We start from the raw sequence: 24,040 nt of genomic DNA, 5'->3' as shown, positions 1-24,040 counted from the left end.
TTTGAGGTTGTGTGTTCCTTTCCGATTATGTACTTCCTAAATCTTTTGCCTCTACTGTTCTTTACATTTTGATTGTTTACACTAAATCTGACCAAACTGTCTGAACTGCTAATGTTTAAGCTTTTGATTTGATGTGCATGTTGTGATAATCTTTGCTTTTATCATCGCTCCTCTTCTTCTGTTTTTTTTAACATTTAATTTGTTGTTGATTCCTTTCTACCAGCTGTCCGTCAGATAATGACCAATTGTATATATTTACAATGAACAGAAAGCAATGACTTGTATTTATTTGGCCTTGTTCACAGATGAGCCAGAAGGATATTATGCTTGTGGCAAATTTTATTGAAGAGCATTTTGGACCCGTAAGGCTTTTTTGTTCTTTCTGCTTTTGTTTCATGTCAATTCTCAGACTATGAATCATCTTTTGAATTAATTTTGTTTTTTTTTTTGTATGTTTTATAGAAGAAAAATGATTATGAAAAAAGCGGAAAGTATTTCAGTGTGGAGAGAGTAAGTCAGGTGAGTTATTTTTGTGTTGGAGTTGAGTTCTGAAAATTGTTTCTGTCATGGTTTTTTAAGATATTCATTCATTCATTTCGATATTGTGGTAAAAGGCTTAAAAATTACTCCAAAGTTATGTTTGTAGTTAATTTTAAGAGATAAAGAAAAAAAAATACAAAACTTTAGTGAAATGTAGTTTTATGCATTTACAGCATTTTTGCTGGATGAAATATATTTGCCAAATGTGGTTATAAGATGACACCATCTATGTTTCTAAGGTACTGTACTTGTATAGAACCTGAGTTTCATACCTTTAAGAACCATACTATATGTTTGTGAGTTTATTCCTTGCAAGTTGTTTGTTTCATTTGTTTGTATGTCAATCGCCGACAGATCTCAATTCTACACCGATCTTCATGAAACATAACCAACTGATCGAGCTAGTCAAAAGGAAGCCTATTGTTTTGAGGTCAAAGGTCAAGGTCACAGCAAGGTCATGTTTGCTTGCATACTTTTTGAGATAACTGACCAGAAGTCATTGTTGAGACTTCTGGTTTGCGTCACTACTTTCTTTTTGACCAACGCTTTAAAAGTAGAACGTTGGTCGATCACTTCCAGTCAACCATTTTCTCAAGAGGTCGAGGTCAAAAAATTTGACCTCAACGTCAAATTTCTAAAATCGTCAATTTTCATCCAATTGAATTTGAACAGGATTTGCATATTGGGTCACGGAATTGATTCACCAAAAATCAGGACAATCGTTTAGCGTTGTCGGACATATCATCGGTTTCCATGACAACATTTTCACCCCATTATGATCAAATGGGATTTCTTGTGATTTTATTATTACCACACCTCAAAAAGTTTTCAACATATCAGATTGAAATTCACACAGCCAATTTGTATGTATGTGTTGTATGTGTGTAAAAATTTGTCAAAGGTCAAGGCTATCCGAAACATGTAAAACACCTATTAGGCCTCAATGAGAAAATGTATCAACCACATTTGTTACGCACAACATTCTACTTGATAGGTCAAATTTTTTAAATGACCAAATTACTGTTTCCACTGCAACTATTTTTTATGTGGAATTCACAAGTATCATGCTATGCACAATCTCCATCTTGTTTGATTGTTGTTTGTTTGTGTTTTTTTTGTGTGTGCTTTTTTTTTTTTTTAAAGCATTATTATTTTTTTCTGTTTGTGGGGATTTTTTTTGTTGTGGGTGTTTCACACTTGATTGTGAGTTTCTTTGACATTTTTTGTGGGTTTGTTTGACTTCCATGCACTCCGAAAACACTGGAGGGAATGCATTTTGAAATTTGCCTATAATTATGGCGAGCATGGCTGCAAGAGGAGACCCCTCCAATTCCGCCATCCACCGAGCACATTTTGTTGCCCAATGGTTTGATGAGCATGACACTGATGTTATCCGTATGTCACGACCTTCTCAGTCACCATATCTGAACCCGATCAAGAATTTATGTGATAGTCATCCGCATCCCACCTACAGAATTCCAGGCGCTGATGGACTCTATGCCACAGCACATACTGGCCACACTTGGTGGCCCAGCACACTATTAAGTCACTTTGCATTGGTGTTTCCATTTCTTGTTAACTACCTGTAGGTAGATGATGCAATAATGGCACGTCGTATGCAAAACGAAGCACGTCCGCCATTACGGGAGCCGAACAAATATATGACGGCGAACCCTCCCCTGCAGACACACGGTGTCATTTTTCAAATGCTTTGATGACTCATCCTAGGATGCAAAACACAGATACCATGAGAAAATAGCTCTCTGATGGTGTAGATCCGTGTTGCTTGAAGAAACCCAACTTGGCAGACAAGGTGAAGTGGTGGCTCCGGTTTGAATATCCAGATGCCATGAAGTATCTGGTTCTGACAACAAGCTCCGCGACGAAGCAACAGATGATTGCTTTCGAATGTATGAAGTACGACAAGTATGATTTTATAAGCGGATGGCTGCAGGAAGTTACTGTGAAAGTTTTTTTTCAGGTGAAAACGTTTCATTCATAGCAAGGGTAAGTTATCGTTGGAGTCTTCAAGTTTTTGTTGTTGGTGTTGCTTCCTCGAATTGTGATTCCCTCTTGACCAGAATATATAATGAAGAATCGGTACAGAATCTACAAAAACGAATTTTAATCAGATTAATCGGTGAAACGACAAGTGCTGCCATTGAACTTTGACGTAAAAAAAAAAGTGGACAAATCCCCTCCCAACCCTCCAGATGTTTATTACCTATTTTTATTGTTATTTTTAGTAAATTTTAGTTCTTTCCTCTGACATTTGTGACAAAGCCGATGGTACATAGTAATGAGCAACCTGAACTTGCAAATTTCTGCCATGGCTCGTTTTTGAAATAAATGATGGCCGCTTCTCTCGCAGCAAAGCACAGATGAAGACTAAAATACATTAATTTTAACTGAATCTAGTACGGGGAAATGCTTACCACTGACAAAATGGATGCTATACACACAAATTTCCTTCTTACCTTCGTCAACGAAGTCGGTCCGTGATATGCCGTCGAGTCACTTTTCCCGCTGTTTTCTTGATAATTCTTTGGTTTGAGTTCCTTGATTTGCTGCAATTCCTGGGACGCGATAAAACGACCAATCCTTTTCTCTAGTAACATGATGAGAACATCCGAAGACCGCACAAAAGCACAGCATTTTCACAATGAAATCGCACCAGCTCGTATCTTCTCGTTGTAAACACCTTGCTTTGTCTCTCGTAATGGCGGCGGCAGTATGCAGCCTCGTTCTCTCAGTGGAAGTGAGGTCTATTGCGTATGACCGACAATGCCACTCGCACTCCCATTATTACAAGTTGTTATAAAATATCCCAATTCTCTGCATGAAGGCCATAGACATCATAGAAGTGGGGGAGTTATCAGACTATAATATTGTACTGTTTGTGTGTTTGTCTGATTTCGATGCATTTCTGAACCGCTAGATGGAATCAGTTGAAAACCCTGTGGTTGTACTCGAGATGAGGGGTGCACAGAGAGGTTTAATGGGATACATAAAATCATAATCCCAGGGGTTCATGGTGGGGGAGGACACCATTTCCCCTCCATATTAATATGCATCGTATAGCTCTGCCTGGTGGAAGTCGGTATACCAAACTGTCATACGAAAATACACCTTTCACATCTTAAAAGTTGGGTGGACCGGTTCTTTGTTAGTAACATTAGCTTTGTAACATTGTTCAAGTAACTGCTCATTTGGGTGGTGCACTGTCAAGAATAGTTGCTGCTATTGTGACGGCTTGTTCATCCCAGTGCAATTTAACTGGCATTGTGACTTTTCTCAGTATCTGAAAGATGAAGACCTTGACATGCCTCAAGACCTTTCTCAAAATTCCTGGTGCTCATTTGTGAAAAACAGCCAGCCTCTTACCGGTAACCAAGGCCTGAAATATAACTACGCATTGAGAGCATTTGGCCGTTTGACACTGCTATTATACACTCTTTCTTTTCCTTCGTCCATCTTTCTTATCAGATGATCAAATGTCATTGATGCACTGCATTCCCTGCCATGAATAATTTAACTCTGCCTCTAATAACTGCAATAGTTGTATGGGTTTTGTATGCTTGGATTCCCATTAATGACCCACAATGAGTCACCGTGCCGTTCTCGTGCTTGGTACAGAGAGCCCGTTGCTCTGCAGATGTCATCACAAAAGCTCCCTGTGTCAAATGCGAAGCCTAATGGATGCCAAGGTCCGTGCCTGTCTCCATAAACCAGCGGTGAGTGCAAAATGATAAAAGTATTATCCTACATGTATGTGCACACAATTTCAAGTGAAAATTTTTTCTTTTGAGCCTACATGTTTCTTTTTCCAACACAATAATGCATGTTTTTTGAGCTTGCTTCCAATCATCAGCAAGGTACTGGGATTCCATCATCGCAGATGATACAAATCCTTCCTTTTCTCCAACGACCTCATCTCAAATCATTAATTTGGATTCAGAGCCAGGACATGCAGCTTCCACTCATCCAACAATGGATGGAGCCCTTCAATGTCAGACATGAGATCAGGGCTATCTTCTCCAAACATATCTCACGCTTTAAATACAGTCTGACATCCTGCATTGCTCTGGGCATCCTCCGTCGTATAAAGTCCTTCCTTTGGCATACCTGAATTCCTATCCACCTACAAGGCTTTCATCCGGAGCTTTATGGTGTACTGCCCTCCCCTCTGGGCTGCTCCCCTGCTTCATGCCTTGTTCAGCTCGATGCCAGGGAAACCAAAGCCTACAAGATTGTTGGGATCTCCCACAATGAAGCTGAATCGATAGACCTACCACTTTCCCATCGCAGACAGGTCGGTGATCTCTCTGTCTTCTACCTCCTCCTTTCTGGTCTTGCACCCTGTGCTCTTTTCGTGCTTTGTTCCCTCCTCTGTTTCTGCAGGATGCAATGCAGTCCGCAATCTTCCCCTTCTGGTGAAACTCCCCCAAATCTAGAATCACTGCTCACCACCACTCATTTGTTCCTCTTTTGCCTGCCTGTGGAACCATCTTCCAAATTTTCAGTTTTTACTTCCTGAGACTTTCCTTTTGGATCCATCTTGGTCACCCCATGCATCTTTTCCTTCCCCCCATTCCTCCCCACACTCATTATTTGGCCCCACCTCCCTGTTTTGGGCTTCAATCCTGTTGTCGGTGTTCGTTTCCCCCACCCCGGCCACCCTCTCTACTGTTCGTTTTGTTCTGTTGTACACTGATCCGTTCCATCGCTCTTCCACGAGTTCTCGCTCTTCCACATCTTTTGACTGTTTAAAAAAAATAGAACTCCAGAGTTATTTTTCAGGCTGTTAATCCATGGCCAGTTATGAAAGGAAATTTGGAGTAAGTATGACCATAAAAAGTCATTTTCACCAACGGTCAAGAAATCTAGCTTCATGTTCTCTCTGCAGGAATGTTACGTGTCCTGGTTTAGCCAAGAGGACTATGGATTATGCAGAAAATCTGATTATTTCGAATTTAAAATCTTCACTGTATTACTGTATTGAAGCTCTTCACTGTATTGGTAATTCTCGTAATTTCAAAAAATGTGTAAAGGATTTTATTCACCGCAGGTCACAGTTGGCAAGTCGTTGTGTACCCATGTGCAATGGACACTTTTCAAGCATCCAGGGTGAGGGAAATGAAAGTTGAGTAACACCTATAAATCTTTTATAAGTTTCATAAATTCACAAGTGCTTGCCAAGAGTTCACCTCAAATATGCCATCAAGTTTAAAAAAAAAAAAAAAAAAAAAAAAAAAAAAACTCACCATAACATCAGCGGTGTTTTTTATCAGTCAGGTGGAAAAGTTATTTTTTTCACACTGACTTAACAATAGAAAGGTTCAACGTACAACGTCCATTCACAAAATAGTAATGTGCAGCAGAATTTTGTACTCGTCATGAGTTTTTCTCAAGATAATGGTTCCTGAGTTATTCATCAATGTCTTGTGGCACTCGTAGAAAAAACAAACTTTTTTTTGGATGACCCTGTCCTAAACACAAATATGAAGGGGAGACTGGTATGGGGACAGACGCCAATGGGCCAGAAAAGTGTTGAAAATATTTGCCAGGTATTAAAATATTACCTTGGAGACATTACCCCAGACAATGATGCTTACAACTACGGTTGGACGGGCTGGAGACTGAAATTATGGGAGAAATTCAAACGACCTCCAGAAAAAAGCTCTCACCTTGTTTTGTGTGCGTTTTGGATTCTATTCATATAATTGTTTTATTGCCTCTGCCACCTAAGGTGGACGGAGGTTATGTTTTTCACCCATGTCTGTTTCTCTGTCTGTCTTTTTGTCTGACTGAGCAGGATATCTCAGAGTTATCGATGGATTCGGATGAAATTTGATTGACAGGTTGCGTGTGTAAAAATAACGAATTGATGAGATTTTGGTGAAAATCCAGATCCATCCATCGGGACCATACTCTGTACACGGCGTTGGTGCTGCCGAAGCAGTCTCCTGGACTTTGGGCACAATCCTGGACGGGTCGCCACTCCGACACAGGATACCAGCAAGCTGGCACTCATTTTTGCTGACCTCGGAAGGATGACAAGCAGAGTCGACCCCACCTGGTATTAATTCAACAGCCAAGTGGGATTTGAACTCAGGACCCGAGGATCCCAAGCCCACCACCCGAACCATTAAGCCAACACCAGGCATAAAACTATATATCGCACGATATCTCAAAAAGTTGTTGATGGATTATGACAAAACTTGGTGGATGAGTTGGACAGGTGACAAGAACAAACTGATTACATTTTGGTTCAGGTTCAGATGCAGATCCAGTCTATCGGTGGGACACAAAATGGAAACTGTTCAGCCTGGTGGAGGTATGCGCTCTACAGAGTGCCATTCCACTCGTATTTTTTTTTAAATCTGACTCCTTTTCAAATTGCAATCCAATTGAATCTCCATCTTCAGTTTGTGACAACATCACCCAGGTGCACACTCTTCTTCGGGATGTTTCTTGTTCAACACGTCCTCTCTCTACCCTTTTCACCCTATCATTTTCCCTAGGTCATCTTCCATCTGCTTGGAAATCCATCATTGCAATCCATAAAAAGGTGCAAAAACTGATCTCCGAAACTCCAGACCTATCGGCTTACTTCTAATCATCAGCAAGGTCATGTAATCCATCATCGCAGTTGACATAAAATCCTTCCTTTTCTCCAACAGCCCCATCTCAGATCATCAATTCAGATTCAGACCTCGTCACTCTACCTTGGACATGCTGCTTATACTCTCCCAACAATAGTGGAGGCCCTCAATATCAGACATGACGTCAGGGCAGTCTCTCTGGACATATGTTGAGCTTTTAATTCAGTCTGACATCCTGCCTTGCTCTCCAAACTGTCTGCCTATGGAATCCAAGGCCAACTCCACACATGACTGAATAACTTCCTCTCCTTTCATTGCCAACATGTGGCTCTCAACAGAATTCTTTCATTTCTTCTCCCTGTCAAGGTTGAAGTGCCCTAAGGCAGTGTTCTCAGCCCCATCCTCTTCCTAATCTTCATCAATGATCTCTCTGACACTCAGGAAAATCCTCTTTATCTCTTTGCTGATGAATCCACCCTCTGCCATGACATCCCTCATCCTTCAGACAGATGGGCTGCAACCTTATTCCTCTCTTCAAGCTTGAACAAAATCACAAGCTGGTCAAACACTTGGAATATGTCTGTCAATCTTGAAAATCTCACACTCTCACTATCTCTCTCTGAAAGGACAGTCTGGCAAACCCTCCTATCTACTTTCCTAACAACCCTCTTGAAGATGTTCAGTCACTTAAACATTTGTGTCTCGCAATCAGCTATGATATATCTTGGGCAAACCACATTTCAACGTTGGTCCCCAAAGCCAGCCATTGACTGGGCATCCTCCGTCATACAAAGACCTTCCTTGGCACACCTGAACTCCTATCCACCTACAAGACTTTCATCTGCATATTGATGGAATACTGACTGCTCTCCCATCTGAGCTGGTGCCCCTGCCTCACACCTTGCTCAGCTTGATGCCATTGAAACGAATGTCTTAAAGGTCGTTGGAACCTCCCACAATGAAACTGGGTCTGTGGCCTATGAATTTGTCATCACAGACAGCTTGTCGGTCTCTGTCTCCTACTTACTCCTTTCTGTTACAGCACCCTTTGTTTGACTTCTCCGTGCTTTATTCACACCCCCCCCCCCCCGGCGAGGTTTCTGCAGGGCACGCTTGGTCCACCATTTTTTTTTCCACCTGCGGAACAAACTTCCCCATTATCTTCAACGTCATTTTTCAGCTGTTCAGCACTATCTCGTATCGTCCCCAATCCAAAACCATGATCTTTTCTACACCCATTGATCCCCTCCCCCCCCCCCCACCACCACTACCAAATTGATAAGTTGAGAACTATTGTATTCCAATAAAAATATTTCAAAAGTGCATAGCATTTCCCCTGTAAGCTGTACTGTACTCTAGATTGTATTCACTTTCTATATTTTGTAACATTTTGATAATCCATTTGTGTTAAAATGTGTTGGCATGTAGCATTTTGAAATAGTATCTGTAATTCCATGATGATCGCTCTTCAGGAATCGAAGAACACACAGGTGAAACTGGGATGCTCAAATGCCTTTTTACACCAAAACCATACTCGAGTTGTACGATGCCAACCACACACTGTTTCCTGTTAATTGAAGTGAAGAATGAGAAGTAGCTTGGTGACATCAGAACATTTCATCACGTTTCCCAAATTCCGCCTCCCAACCACCTTCTTCCCCCACCCCAAAATGGCAGGGGGCTTTATTGTAGCTCTATTAGAACAAGAGATAACGTTTAACATCATATTATGCACTCTGATATCAACGTGTGATGTCGAATTTCTCCATATTGGTCACTTCCGAATGACTGTCATTGGGATTATGGGTCTATTGCACAATTAATGATTTGCTTTGGTGCAGGAGGAGTGAAGATGGAGGAATAATAATTTTTAAAAAAGGAACAAATAAGTCAAAAATGCTGAAGGTCACAGAAGTTGTTAGACCAATGCACTTTGATGTAGCTGGTTCAATGATGATACCTTTTACAATTGCTTTTGAGAATACTTTGTTTGAATCAAATTAATGAGCACCGGAACCATGACAAATCAAACATTTCATTCTGAGTTATGGCAATCAAATGTTTTTTTTTTAATACCGTATTTGATAATCAACGTTGAGATTTGTGAATGTGTGTTTTTCCTTTTTGTTTAGGAGAAAAGGCAATCCTTACTGCTTATCCATGTGAGTATCATCAATTCTTTATACTGTATACAAGAGATTATGCAACAATTTTTTGTGAAAATTTATTGACGGATTCGGACGAAACTTGGTGGACAGGTTGGGTGTGACAATGAAGAATTGATTCGATATTGGGATACTAGAATTTTTTTTAAAAAAGTGATTCTTCACCATTGATAGAGAGATAGGACCAAAAACTATACATGGCAAGTCCAAAAAGGGCAGAACTCTGAAAAATTGAAGAAACTCCCTGAATCTTGAACTTGGTCTGTAACTTATCATAAAGGCATGTAACAAGTTTTAATTGAACATGTTAAAGGGCATGGGGAAAAAAGTCTGGAAAACCACAGGTGGGACGGACGGACAGAGAGCAAACTTCTAGTCCCCTCCGGTGAAACCGGTAGGGCACTAATAATGGGTGTCTCATTTATAGATGGACCCTTCTGGTGCATTTGTACAGGTGGAGCAATGAACACGCTGCTCTCCAGATGACCTTGTTCTCATTAGGTCCCTCCCCAGCAGATGTTATCTATCTTATGGAAACCAACACAGCTTTCACAAAACTTGAGTGAGTACATCATTTGACATCAACGCAATGCTTTGCTTTCATCGCAGAACATACAAACATCAAGCTCTGCTAATACTGTTTAAACTGTGAGACATGAAGAAAGGAGGAGAATAATATCTGAGTTCGGGTGTGGAATTTTTTATTTTTTTTAAAGAAAGAAGAGAAGAATGAGAAATGTCTTCCTTTATTGTCTTAATCTTTGGACTTGCATTTTATTTCGCTCGTACTCAGCGCCTTGAAAACACCATTGAGCCGTGAAATTAATGGTCGTTCCAGATAAAGGGCCAAGGATGAACAATAAAGATTACATATCAGGAATACCACATTATAATGTTGTGCTCAACAACATTTTGATCAAGGAAGTCGAAGTCTTTCATTGAAAGCATTAACTTGATTGCATTTGAGGGCCCGGGAGATGTTCAGCAATTTACACTGTTCTGATATTTTGGACATTCAGATGATGAAACCGTTTGGCTTATTTTGAAGCAACTTGTTCACGTTTTTAAAAGAGAATTGAAACTTGAAACCAAATTGGCAATTGTAACTTACTGCCTCGTCGAAGACGTTTTGGCCTTGTTGTGATAGAAGCTCGGTAATCTTGATGAAATGCAACTATTTTCACAGCACACGATGAATGGCTTTTCCCAAACTCCTAACTCGATTGCTTTAAAAAGGGCCACATTCGACACACCATTGTTGTTTATCCGTTGTTCGTGCGTTGATGTTTGAGAGTCATTTATGGTCATGTTATAACTGGATAACAATGCTATTTCCTGGTGTGCAGCTCGCATGGGCCCAGTGCCATCCGAAGCCTGAGGCCGGTACTGTCAACAGACAAATCTCGGTATTTGACCAATGCGGAATCATTATTCACACAGTTATTCAGTAACACAGAACATGCAATGTCTTCTCTTTGTGATGTTTACCTTACCCCCCCCCCTTCTTTTCAATCCTATCTCTCTCCCAACTTGCTTCAGCTTCTCCTTGCTTCCCATGCCAGCTGGCATACCTCGATGAACATTCTATTGATTCCATGCATTGGTGTGCAGATGTTCACTTCTACGTAGAATAAGCCATTAAAAGATGCACAAATTCATGTTAAGTAATGCGCTACGCATGACCACAACCTCAGGACTTCTCCTTTCAACTTTCTCAATCTTTTTGTCAACCACATTTGATTGCAGACAGGAAGATATTGAGGAAATTGAAAAAGAAAGTCCTGGGGTCATGTGTTTAAAAAAAAAAATAAAAAAAACAGCTGGCTGGCTGGCTGGAATACTTGCATGCTCTGGACACTGTGGCACTGACAGAGCAGCAACAACAGAGGCTGCAGTTTGGTGAGAACAACTGGATCCAGGAAGATTGTGGGAGTGAAGCGGGTGTCTGGTAGATAGGAGGATCGGTGTGCAGATGGGATTGAGGGGGGGATTGGTAAAGAGCCGGCTGGAATGGCAAGGCACCTGGTGCGAGATGGAGGAAGATGGACTTCCAAAGACAGCAGATGTGTTGACAGTGAGGTAGGAGAAAAAGCGGGAGATCGTGGTTGAGATGGGAGGGTTGTATGAAGACGGATGTCAGAAATGTGGATGTGGATGAACAGTGAGAGATGGGGGTGTTGGAGGAGTGTTGTGGACAGAGAAGAGCAGTTGTTCGGAACCAGTCAGCCTCACCCTATATCAACGGATTTTCAGAAAGAGCTTATGTTTAAGCATCGTCCTATAGGCCTGTAGGATCATTATCATATTGAATGCAGCCTACAGCTGCTGGTTGCATCATTGCTGGGAACGCAGCTGTGCCGCTGATGCAGTACCTCCTGTTTCCTGTAAGCTGGTATTCATTTTGCCGACCTCGGAATGATGACAGGCTGAATCAACCTACCTGGTGTTATTTAATGATATGACAGGGGCTAGAACTCAAGACCTTAAGACCTAAAGCCAGCCACCTTAGCCATTAAGCCAATACCAGGCTTCCCTTTTCGGATAGGGGGAAGGCTTATTGCTGTTGTCGGGCTTGTTTCTACAGTTGGCACCCCCAATTTTTTAATGGCTGAAGGGATTTAAATCGAACTTGATACAAGTATGTGTAATGCTTTAATAATGTGAGCAGAGGCATATCTGTTGACGTCGAAGAGTGTCGTTCTCGTTCTTATTGCACTCCCAACACTCCCAATTTCCAAGCTGTATCTCGGAGCCGGCTGGGACTTTTGTAAGGAAATTTTGCGTCAATATAATGTGAATACAAAGTGCACGGGGTTGACATTTTTTTGTTGACCTAATTTTTAAGGTCATGACCTAATTATAGACATTTTAAAATTTTCAACAAAACTCGACTGAAGTGAACTCAGAGCAAGGCACATCTGCAGATAGCTCTGCAGATAGCTCAGAGCAAGGCGCATTTACACTTGACTTGCATCATACCGCTTGGCGTTAAAGGTCAAATGGCGCTCTGAAAAAAAAAAAAAAAATTTCTTTTTCTGTCACCACTCAATTTTGCGAATGCGGAATCTCAAAACCGCTTAGCCTTTGAAGATGTTATTGCATCATCGTAGTGTACCTGAGTAGGGTAAGAATACTGATTCTGGCTCACTTTTCCCCATGTAAATGAATGGGGGATTTTCAGCGATTCATAATTTTTTTTCCCTAAAAATAAATCCCCTTTTTATCCCAAGGTATATTTATTTGTCTCCCCTTTTAACTTGGAGGTTGAACCTCATTGAATTGAACAGCTCACTCATTGAACCTATAAAGATTTGTTCATTCTCAAATTCCTTCAATAGTTTAATTTTCTTTGCACAATAATCCCCATCTAAAATATTGACAAACAAAACATTTGAATCTTTATATTTTTTAAGATACCCCTTTTGTGCCATTACGAAATGATAAACTTCTCTTAATGCTCTCATCTGGCCACCTCCTGAGCCACATATCATTTTGAGATTATAGTAAATTGTTTTTTCATTGTTCAATTGATAACCATCAAAGTTTTCAGTCCATTCAAGGATATTCATTTTTTTCTTTACATCCTCTAACTTACTAGTTTTTAAATTAATTCGTTTATTTGTTTTATTTACCTTTGTTTTAGTTATTTTTTCAATAAGACTTATTTGATATTTTTCACATTCATTATGTTTTCCATTTATATACCAAGACTGAGATTTTCTCCACTCTTTAGTTTGATTAATACTTGGTTTAACCATTTATATATTGTGTAAAAACGTGCCGTTAGTCCTTAAAAAACCCTAACCCATCTTCCCATCGTTAAAACATAATCTATTTTATACACTCTATCATACAATATCCATATGGAACACAATCTATTCCATTATCTAAAATAAATCTCTTATCATCAAAGGCTCCTAATGCCTTTTTATTTACTTCTTCACTATATATGTTATGTTTATAACTTCTTATTGTATTCATTTTCCTATATTCTTCTTTCTTATTCATCAAACAATTATAATAATTTCTAAAAGTTATTGATTTCTTTATTACATATTTCTTTATTCCCTTTAACCTCTTATCAATCTGTTCACCATACTTATAAGCATATGCCTTTGCTCTCAATCCAATAAACTCACTCATTACTTTTCCACCCAACTCATCCTTAAACTTACCAATAACCTTTTCATTCTTTTTGGAAAATAACTCACTCTTCTTGCTGAAATTACTTGTATCATATACTCCAATATTTTTCTTCATATCTTCATAAACATCATCAGTTTTTATATCTAGGATAAAACTATCAGTATCCATATACAACAATGAAACATTTTCACCATACTCTTTCTTTAAGTCATTATACAAATAATCATACATCAATATCTTTGATAAATCAAGAACTGCTGTTCCAATATAAATTGGTTTATCCATTACAATACTTTCCTTTTTCATATGAATTGCAGAAAAGTTCTCTGAAAAAACCTCTTCTCTCTCAAAACTTGGTTTATTTATCAATCTCGAAGCTTCTTTCCAAGATGTTGCGAATCTAATGTTTTGTCTGTTTCTAACATTTTCCATAGTCTTTCCAAATACAGCATTATTCATTAATTTATAAAAGTCCCCTTCAAATTTTACTTTTGTATTTGCTCTCATATCTGTATTAAATTGAATATACTTTTTTACCCAAGGACTTTGTTTAAATTTTAAAACTCTATGAATTTTAGCTACTCTCAATCCTTCTCTCAAAAACTGTTTTAAGCTTCTCTGATGCAAAACATATCCCTCTTTATCATAGAATGTTGTTAATAACTTTTCTGTTGATTTACCTTTAATATTAAAACTTTTATGATAATCACTTAACCATTCTTTCTTTGGAGTTTCTTTCTCACATGCAAAAGGAAGATCTTTATGCTTATTATGAAGATCACTCGGGTACCTCAAATCAACTTCAAAATAATAACCTTCTTCTTCGTCATTCAATTCCTCTTGAGAAGAAATAACAATATTCATCAAAGCCTTTTCATAATCCTTTTCTTCCACCCACTCTAATTTACCATAAGGCAGAGATTGAGACATTGCCCATCCATACAAATTATTAGCATCAAAATACATCAAATAATTACTATCTTTTTCACTATCATAATTTGGAAGATATTTATTATTTGCTTTAGCATATCTTTGAACATACTTGTGATATTCCACCTCTCTTGGACTTCTCAATCATCAAAAGCATATCCACATCACTGATTAAATCTATATCTTGTTTTGTCATTTTCAACATTGCACTCCAAGCTAAACCAGGAGCTGTGAAATAGTGGGCAGGATCTAATCCATAACAATTTTTATTATGACAGAGTGTTCTAAAAGCCTCAAACACATCAGCTAACAATAAAACATCTGTTTTTAGATATAAATCGTGATATTCTCCAAGGTTCTTTATCTTAAATATTTTCCATATTTCTTGTGCGTGTTTATATTCCTTATCACTTATCTCTTCTTCATAAAGGTTATTATAGAAACTTTCTTTTGAAGGAAGTTGTGTTTCTTTAAATCTCATAAATGAATCCATATAATCATAAGGATAAATTCCCTTACTTGTAAGAATTTTCTCTTTACTTTGAATTTCATTCCTTGTTTGAATTTCCTCTCTCGTAAGAATTCCTTCTTTAATCAGAATTTCATCTTTAATCAGAATTTCCTCTTTAGTTCGAATTTTCTTTATAATTAGAATTTCATCTTCAGTTAGAATTTCTTCATTAATTACAGTTTCCTCTTTACTTTGAATTCTCTTCTTTAATCTGAATTTCCTCTTTAGTGAGAATTTCCTCTTTTGGAAAGAATGAATTAAGATTTGGAAAAGAGTCCATGGAGCTTAGATTTGATGCGAGGTAGGCTAGTGGTGTTCCCATAAACTTGTAAGAATCTAAAAACCTAATACGAGTTAAAGGTTTTGTGAATATCATTTTTGAAAATGAAATATACTTTTGACTTGTGTTTGTTATAGCAGAAATATTCCCTGGTGTTTTTGAAAGTTCATTTATAAATAGATGTGTATCATAGTTGGCGCTGTTGTGAAGAAAGACTGGAATAAAAGAAGGTAATTTATAATTAAGATTACAACAGGAATGAGCAGGACCTCTATATTTACCAGTAAGATGACAATGGTCTCTAACTTTAGACTCCTTAATTTCCCCCCTCACAAATATGGCAGATATTGTTCATTCTAAATTCTAATTTTTCTTCTTTGGTTAATTTCATCGGTTCATTTGTTTCTTTCATTAATTTAGTGAGTCTTATACAATCCTTTTCTAATCGTTTTACAAACTCTTGTGAAGCATTTTTTCCACGATAATGTTCAAGTTTGTTATACTTTTCTCCAACAGATGATTTGATATAATAACAGAAACCACAAGGAATATGTTTTTGATATTTATTTGTATATGGTTCTTTTGGATTAGGAGAAGCAGTATTTATCTTTTTAAGGATACATTCAAAATCAGCGTATATCACAAATGGGTGCATGATAGATTTATTATAATCTTCAAAATAAATCTTTTCACCAGGTTTAGGCATTGTAATTACAGCTGATTTATGATTACTACAATATTTTTGAATGTTGTTCTAATCGTTCTTTTGTATGAAATGAATTAAGACATCGCTTACAAGGATATATTTTGTTTGCTGTTCTGAATACCTGAGAAGAGATTAATCTTGATAAATTATTGATGTATGTGTAATGTGAATTCTTTCCAACACTAAAATATAAAAGGTCAATGTGTGTTTCTTCATTTTTATAGTTGTTTGAAATTTTTAATATTTGAACTTTGTTTGTATCCGTTAATCCATATACATTAATAGAAAGATTATTCTTTTCTCAAATTTAGGAATATCTGTTAATGGCATTGGGAATTTAAAATCTTTAATGTCCAAGGTATTCTCATATTTCATATATTGTTTTACTCTTTCTGAATTACATTTTGGTGGATGTAAGTGAGCAAGAACAGACCAGAGAAAACATTTATTATCATTGTTCTTAATATTAACAACTGCCTTCTTTAGTTTTATTTCTTTTGGTAATTCAATATAAGAAGAAGCTTTAAGAGGGTTTGATTTTAGAATGTGTATATCTAAAAAGATGATTTTTTAATATTGAATCCACTTCCTACCACTGTATTATCAACATCCTCCTCTTGTCTTGATAGTTCTTCATAAACCCCACTATTCAAAAAATCTTGAAATGATGTTATAAAATGAAGATCTGTTCTCATATAAGGAGTTTGTTCTTCATCTTGTCTTTTCATATTCATTTTCACTCCCATATAAAACTTTAAAGTTTTTATTTCTTTTAATGTCTTTTTAATAAATTTTTCAACATCGGGTTTCACTATTTCAATTGATTCAGCTATTGATGATGGACTGGGTTCTCCAAATTGAAAAATCCTTATTTTTATATGCCCTTTAAATGCCTCATCAGTGTTTTTAATATAATAGTCTCCTTTACATTAAACTCATTTTTCTTGTGTTTTTGTGATTGAAGATGTTGATTATAACTACTCTTCAAAACATCCTTTGAACAGATATCACAATGTTTTCTTTCCAACTCAAGAGGAGATATTTGATGAAATAGATTAAATGTGTGTTTGTTGGTTCGGAGGTGTTTTCTATAATGTTTATATTCGTGATTACAAACATCGCAGTACGTTGTATTCACCATATTTATAGAATAAAACTTTGCTTAAACTAAAATTTTCTTGATGAAAATTTCGTTTAATTTATAGGTGAATCTGTGCTTAAAAACATTTTATCCTCCAACTTTTTCACTTAATAAATACAATGTTTCAAGACACAAAAGACAAGTTTCAATCAATCTCTTCATCTGTTAAAGATACTGAGAAATATGTCAAGGATGTAAAATTGAACAAAGATAAATATAACAACTATTGGATAAAAACTATTATGGTAAATAATATGAGTTCTTCAATTTCCTTCAGTGGAAGGGCTTTTAGTATACCTGGTAGAACTTCAATTAAATTATCTAACAAAACTTTCTCCTCTCCTTCTAGTAATATATTCAAAACTAGAAAAAGCAATGAAACAAGAAAAAGTATCAAAGAACAAAAACCTTATGGATGAAGCTTTAGAAAGAAAAGATAAGACCATCTGTAATATGCAAGGAGAAATTTGTATTTTTTTCAACAACCCTAAAGATGTAAATCTTGATGAAATAAAGGATGTTAATATATCAGGTGAAATGACATTTCGTTCAATAGTAGTTAACGATAATTTTAAAATTCCCTTTAGTGTAAAAAATGTTGTCGTTGAATCTGATAATGAAAAAAGTATATCGATATCGATGGTAATATACAACTGAAAGTATAGATGAATTTCAGTTTAAGTAAAGTTTTACTTTATAAATATGCTAGACTTTCCTGATTCTCCATATGACAAATTTGAGAATTGTCCTGCGTGTGAAAGACAGGGATTAAACACAGAGTCAAAAGCCTATAAACAATGTATATTCTGTGATTATCTTCTAATTAATGATAATAAAAAATATAAAAAGGAAAATAATTCTTTTAGATTTACACCAAAAATGAATTACTTTACAAGATTGATTAGAGAAATGAATGTAAAGTATGAGGATGATAACACACCTTTTCTTACAAGGGAAGAAACTGAACGTATAAGAGAAATGTTCAAAGGATTGTTGTTGTATATTATTCATGGATGTAATTTTCAGGGAAATATCAACACAAGATATTGTATAAATAAAATAATGGATTATCTTGAAATTAAACCTGAACTTAGGATAAAATATAGACTTTCTACAACATCCAATAATAAATTAAATAACCTGTTTTTCAAATATATAAATGAATGATTTTTTACCTATTTGGGAAAATAAGATAAAATTTAACAACCATAAAAATCTCCCAAATTCATTAAGATGTCTCATAGTTGGTTCAAGTGGATGTGGAAAAACCTGCTTACTTTTAAAAATGCTCACTCCCAACTTTTTAGATTATGATAATTTAATAATTTTCACAAAGTCGAGTTTTCAACCAGAGTATCAACTACTCTCACAAGGTTTTAATGCTGGTCTTCAAAAAGAAGATATAATAGGTTTATTTAAACGTCAAAAAAACCTAAATGATTATAACATTGAAGATATAATTCAACTATTTTGTGATACACAGAGATGTAAAAAGAAATCAAATCTTATAACTTGTATTCTTAGTGATAATACGGATGATATACCGTCTCCCCAAGATTTGGATAAATCAAAAAAGAACCTCGTTATCTTTGATGATTGTGTTAATGAGAGAAACCAAACGGTAATGGACAGCTACTACACAAGAGGGAGAGATTCTTCTTGTAATTGTATTTATCTTAGTCAATCGTACTTTCAGCTTCCTATTCGTTCCATCAGAAACAATGCTAATACTTTTATTTTATTCAAGTTAAATTCAATAGATATCAATAATTTTTGGAGAGATAATTGTTCTACATTATGTAGTAAAAAGAAATTTGAGGATTATATGAAGCACACGACTGAAAAATATAAATATATTGTTGTGAAACAAGATGAGATATTAAGGGATATATTTTTGTTTTATAAACAATTACATATATAAATGACAACTATTATTATAAATCTTGTGGGTAAATCTGCTTCTGGAAAAAACTTTCATAAATCAAGGTTCTTGTGTAGTACAAATGAGAATATTGTAAATTTACTTAAAAACACCCCGTGATACGCATTGTATCAACAACAACTAGAGCAATAAGACCTGAGAAGTAAAAGGTGAAGATTATCACTATATTTCAGTGGAGGAACATATGCGATTGAGGAATGAAGGACAAATATTTGAGGAGGTTTCTCTTGGTACAACAAAATATTCACATTGTAAGAGTGAGTTAAAGAAACTAAAATCTGGTGGTGTTGGGATATTAGAAACTAATCCAGAAGGAACGAGACAAATTATTAAATATCTGAGGGGAGTGAAGATTTTATCATTCAGTTTTGATGTTGATGAAGAAACTCAACACAAACGTATGAAAAGCAGAGATGCAAGGATTAGTGAAGAAGAAATTACAACTCGCATTAATGTTAATAAAGAATTTGATGAAATATTTAAAGAAAAGGATTTATTTGAACACATCTACTTGAATGATGAAGAAAAGGAAAATTTCCCTGTTGATCTTTACAATTCATTAAATGATATTTTACAATAAATAAATGGATACAAAAGAAAGAGCAAGAAGATTTAAGGAACATCAAGAGTTGGTTTCAAAAGTTGTAAAACAACAGGAAGACATAAAGAAGAAACGCAGACAGAAACTAACGGCGAAGAAGCATTTGAAAGAAAACAAGAGAAATTTTGAAACCACTTTTAAAAACTTCCCAAGAAAAAATGAAAGATGTTTCCACAGTTCCCACAGTAGAATATACTCCTAGAAAGCTTCAAATGTTAAAAGATTTCAGTCAAATGACGGAGGAAGAATTAGAGCATATTGGAGAATTAGAACATGATGAAGGTTTATTTCAACAACTGGAAGAGATTAATCAACCCCTGATTATATTGTGAATGCTGTTCAAAACAATGAATATTCAGCAGATTCAAAAACCAAAGCAGGACTCATTCCAACAGAACAACCAGCAATATTTCATCTTGTTCAAGAAAAGGTATTGATATTTAATGATGAATTAAGGTTCTTAAGTTCTGCTCAACCCCCTGTTAAACTAACTCTGAGATTAATGTTTCTTCTCACAAAAGATGGAAGGCAAGGTTCAACTGTGAGGGATGAATCAAAGTATATTGATAAACCATTGGATATGGAAAATAATGATGATAGAGTATATATTGATTTGCTGAACACTCTAAATTATAAGGTTATTCTTTCTGGTAAAAGTAGGAAGAATGAGAAGGAGAAACACATTATTCAGGCTTTAAGTATCCTTGGTTCAGGTATTAGTTTTCTTCCAAATGACCCATCGCAATTAGTTAATAGACTGTTATTGTTGTTCGGCAGTAAGAAGGCTGGAAATAACAATTGTTTTAATGAAGCATCAGCCATTTTAGACCAGTTGATGAACATGAAAATAATTAATAAATCTCAATATAAAGACATTTTATCTCATATTAAATAAGATGAGAAGCACAATCCTGAGTTTTAATTTCACAACAAGCGACCACACATCTTCATTCCCATACCCACTACAACTTGACACAACAAAAGAATATGAGGCATCTTTATTGTCCATGGAGACTTATAATACCTTATTTAATATAACCGAGAAACATCAAAACGAGAAATCAACATCAAAACCGAATGATAAAATCTTCACTCCGCTCAGATATTTAATAATTTGTCTCGTTCCTTCTGGATTAGTTTCTAATATCCCAACACCACCAGATTTTAGTTTCTTTAACTCACTCTTACAATGTGAATATTTTGTTGTACCAAGAGAAACCTCCTCAAATATTTGTCCTTCATTCCTCAATCGCATATGTTCCTCCACTGAAATATAGTGATAATCTTCACCTTTTACTTCTCCAGGTCTTATTGCTCTAGTTGTTGTTGATACAATGCGTATCACGGGGTGTTTTTTAAGTAAATTTACAATATTCTCATTTGTACTACACAAGAACCTTGATTTATGAAAGTTTTTTCCAGAAGCAGATTTACCCACAAGATTTATAATAATAGTTGTCATTTATATATGTAATTGTTTATAAAACAAAAAATATATCCCTTAATATCTCATCTTGTTTCACAACAATATATTTATATTTTTCAGTCGTGTGCTTCATATAATCCTCAAATTTCTTTTTACTACATAATGTAGAACAATTATCTCTCCAAAAATTATTGATATCTATTGAATTTAACTTGAATAAAATAAAAGTATTAGCATTGTTTCTGATGGAGCAGCGAGGAAGTTGAAAGTACGATTGACTAAGATAAATACAATTACAAGAAGAATGTCTCCCTCTTGTGTAGTAGCTGTCCATTACCGTTTGGTTTCTCTCATTAACACAATCATCAAAGATAACGAGGTTCTTTTTTGATTTATCCAAATCTTGGGGAGACGGTATATCATCCGTATTATCACTAAGAATACAAGTTATAAGATTTGATTTCTTTACATCTCTGTGTATCACAAAATAGTTGAATTATATCTTCAATGTTATAATCATTTAGGTTTTTTTGACGTTTAAATAAACCTATTATATCTTCTTTTTGAAGACCAGCATTAAAACCTTGTGAGAGTAGTTGATACTCTGGTTGAAAACTCGACTTTGTGAAAATTATTAAATTATCATAATCTAAAAAGTTGGGAGTGAGCATTTTTAAAAGTAAGCAGGTTTTTCCACATCCACTTGAACCAACTATGAGACATCTTAATGAATTTGGGAGATTTTTATGGTTGTTAAATTTTATCTTATTTTCCCAAATAGGTAAAAAATCATTCATTTATATATTTGAAAAACAGGTTATTTAATTTATTATTGGCTTTTTTAGAAACTCTATATTTTATCCTAAGTTCAGGTTTAATTTCAAGATAATCCATTATTTTATTTATACAATATCTTGTGTTGATATTTCCCTGAAAATTACATCCATGAATAATATACAACAACAATCCTTTGAACATTTCTCTTATACGTTCAGTTTCTTCCCTTGTAAGGAAAGGTGTGTTATCATCCTCATACTTTACATTCATTTCTCTAATCAATCTTGTAAAGTAATTCATTTTTGGTGTAAATCTAAAAGAATTATTTTCCTTTTTATATTTTTATTATCATTAATTAGAAGATAATCACAGAATATACATTGTTTATAGGCTTTTGACTCTGTGTTTAATCCCTGTCTTTCACACGCAGGACAATTCTCAAATTTGTCATATGGAGAATCAGGAAAGTCTAGCATATTTATAAAGTAAAACTTTACTTAAACTGAAATTCATCTATACTTTCAGTTGTATATTACCATCGATATCGATATACTTTTTTCATTATCAGATTCAACGACAACATTTTTTATATTAAAGGTAATTTTAAAATTATCGTTAACTACTATTGAAACGAAATGTCATTTCACCTGATATATTAACATCCTTTATTTCATCAAGGTTTACATCTTTAGGGTTGTTGAAAAAAATACAAATTTCTCCTTGCATATTACAGATGGTCTTATCTTTTCTTTCTAAAGCTTCATCCATAAGGTTTTTGTTCTTTGATACTTTTTCTTGTTTCATTGCTTTTTCTAGTTTTGAATATATTACTAGAAGGAGAGGAGAAACTTTTGTTAGAGATACTTTAATTGATGTTCTACCAGGTATACTAAAAGCCCTTCCACTGAAGGAAATTGAAGAACTCATATTATTTACCATAATAGTTTTTATCCAATAGTTGTTATATTTATCTTTGTTCAATTTTACATCCTTGACATATTTCTCAGTATCTTTAACAGATGAAGAGATTGATTGAAACTTGTCTTTTGTGTCTTGAAACATTGTATTTATTAAGTGAAAAAGTTGGAGGATAAAATGTTTTTAAGCACAGATTCACCTATAAATTAAACGAAATTTTCATCAAGAAAATTTTAGTTTAAGCAAAGTTTTATTCTATAAATATGGTGAATACAACGTACTGCGATGTTTGTAATCACGAATATAAACATTATAGAAACCCCCTCGCAACCAACAAACCCACATTTAATCTATTCCATCAAATATCTCCTCTTGAGTTGGAAAGAAAACATTGTGATATCTGTTCAAAGGATGTTTTGAAGAGTAGTTATAATCAACATCTTCAATCACAAAAACACAAGAAAATGAGTTTAAAGTAAAGGGAGACTATTATATTAAAAACACTGATGAGGCATTTAAAGGGCATATAAAAATAAGGATTTTTTCAATTTGGAGAACCCAGTCCATCATCAATAGCTGAATCAATTGAAATAGTGAAACCCGATGTTGAAAAATTTATTAAAAAAGACATTAAAAAGAAATAAAAACTTTAAAGTTTTATATGGGAGTGAAAATGAATATGAAAAGACAAGATGAAGAACAAACTCCTTATATGAGAACAGATCTTCATTTTATAACATCATTTCAAGATTTTTTGAATAGTGGGGTTTATGAAGAACTATCAAGACAAGAGGAGGATGTTGATAATACAGTGGTAGGAAGTGGATTCAATATTAAAAAAAATCATCTTTTAGATATACACATTCTAAAAATCAAACCCTCTTAAAGCTTCTTCTTATATTGAATTACCAAAAGAAATAAAACTAAAGAAGGCAGTTAATATTAAAGAACAATGATAATAAATGTTTCCTCTGGTCTGTACTTGCTCACTTACATCCACCAAAATGTAATTCAGAAAGAGTAAAACAATATATGAAATATGAGAATACCTTGGACATTAAAGATTTTAAATTCCCAATGCCATTAACAGATATTCCTAAATTTGAGAAAAAGAATAATCTTTCTATTAATGGTATATGGATTAACGGATACAAACAAAGTTCAAATATTAAAAATTTCAAACAACTATAAAAATGAAGAAACACACATTGACCTTTTATATTTTAGTGTTGGAAAGAATTCACATTACACATACATCAATAATTTATCAAGATTAATCTCTTCTCAGGTATTCAGAACAGCAAACAAAATATATCCTTGTAAGCGATGTCTTAATTCATTTCATACAAAAA

At 35.1% G+C, this 24,040-nt stretch overlaps 1 protein-coding gene across 1 annotated transcript in view; it reads left to right on the top strand.

Moving 5' to 3' along the window:
* The window catches only part of ANAPC4 (anaphase promoting complex subunit 4), a 176,951-nt gene that overhangs the window by 110,300 nt on the left and 42,611 nt on the right, over positions 1-24,040 (top strand). The window contains exons 18-25 of the mRNA XM_085891169.1: positions 306-362; positions 463-519; positions 3,839-3,926; positions 4,177-4,274; positions 5,609-5,667; positions 9,278-9,307; positions 9,765-9,872; positions 10,657-10,716. Of these exons, the coding sequence (XP_085747295.1) occupies positions 306-362; positions 463-519; positions 3,839-3,926; positions 4,177-4,274; positions 5,609-5,667; positions 9,278-9,307; positions 9,765-9,872; positions 10,657-10,716 (557 nt within the window). The remainder of the gene's footprint in view (positions 1-305; positions 363-462; positions 520-3,838; positions 3,927-4,176; positions 4,275-5,608; positions 5,668-9,277; positions 9,308-9,764; positions 9,873-10,656; positions 10,717-24,040) is intronic.

This window comes from Eptatretus burgeri, chromosome 8 (assembly GCF_056783735.1).
Source record: "Eptatretus burgeri isolate ZD-2024b chromosome 8, Ebu_testis_v1, whole genome shotgun sequence".
Classification (NCBI taxonomy): domain Eukaryota; kingdom Metazoa; phylum Chordata; class Myxini; order Myxiniformes; family Myxinidae; genus Eptatretus; species Eptatretus burgeri.
This window is presented reverse-complemented; position numbering and strand designations above follow the sequence as displayed.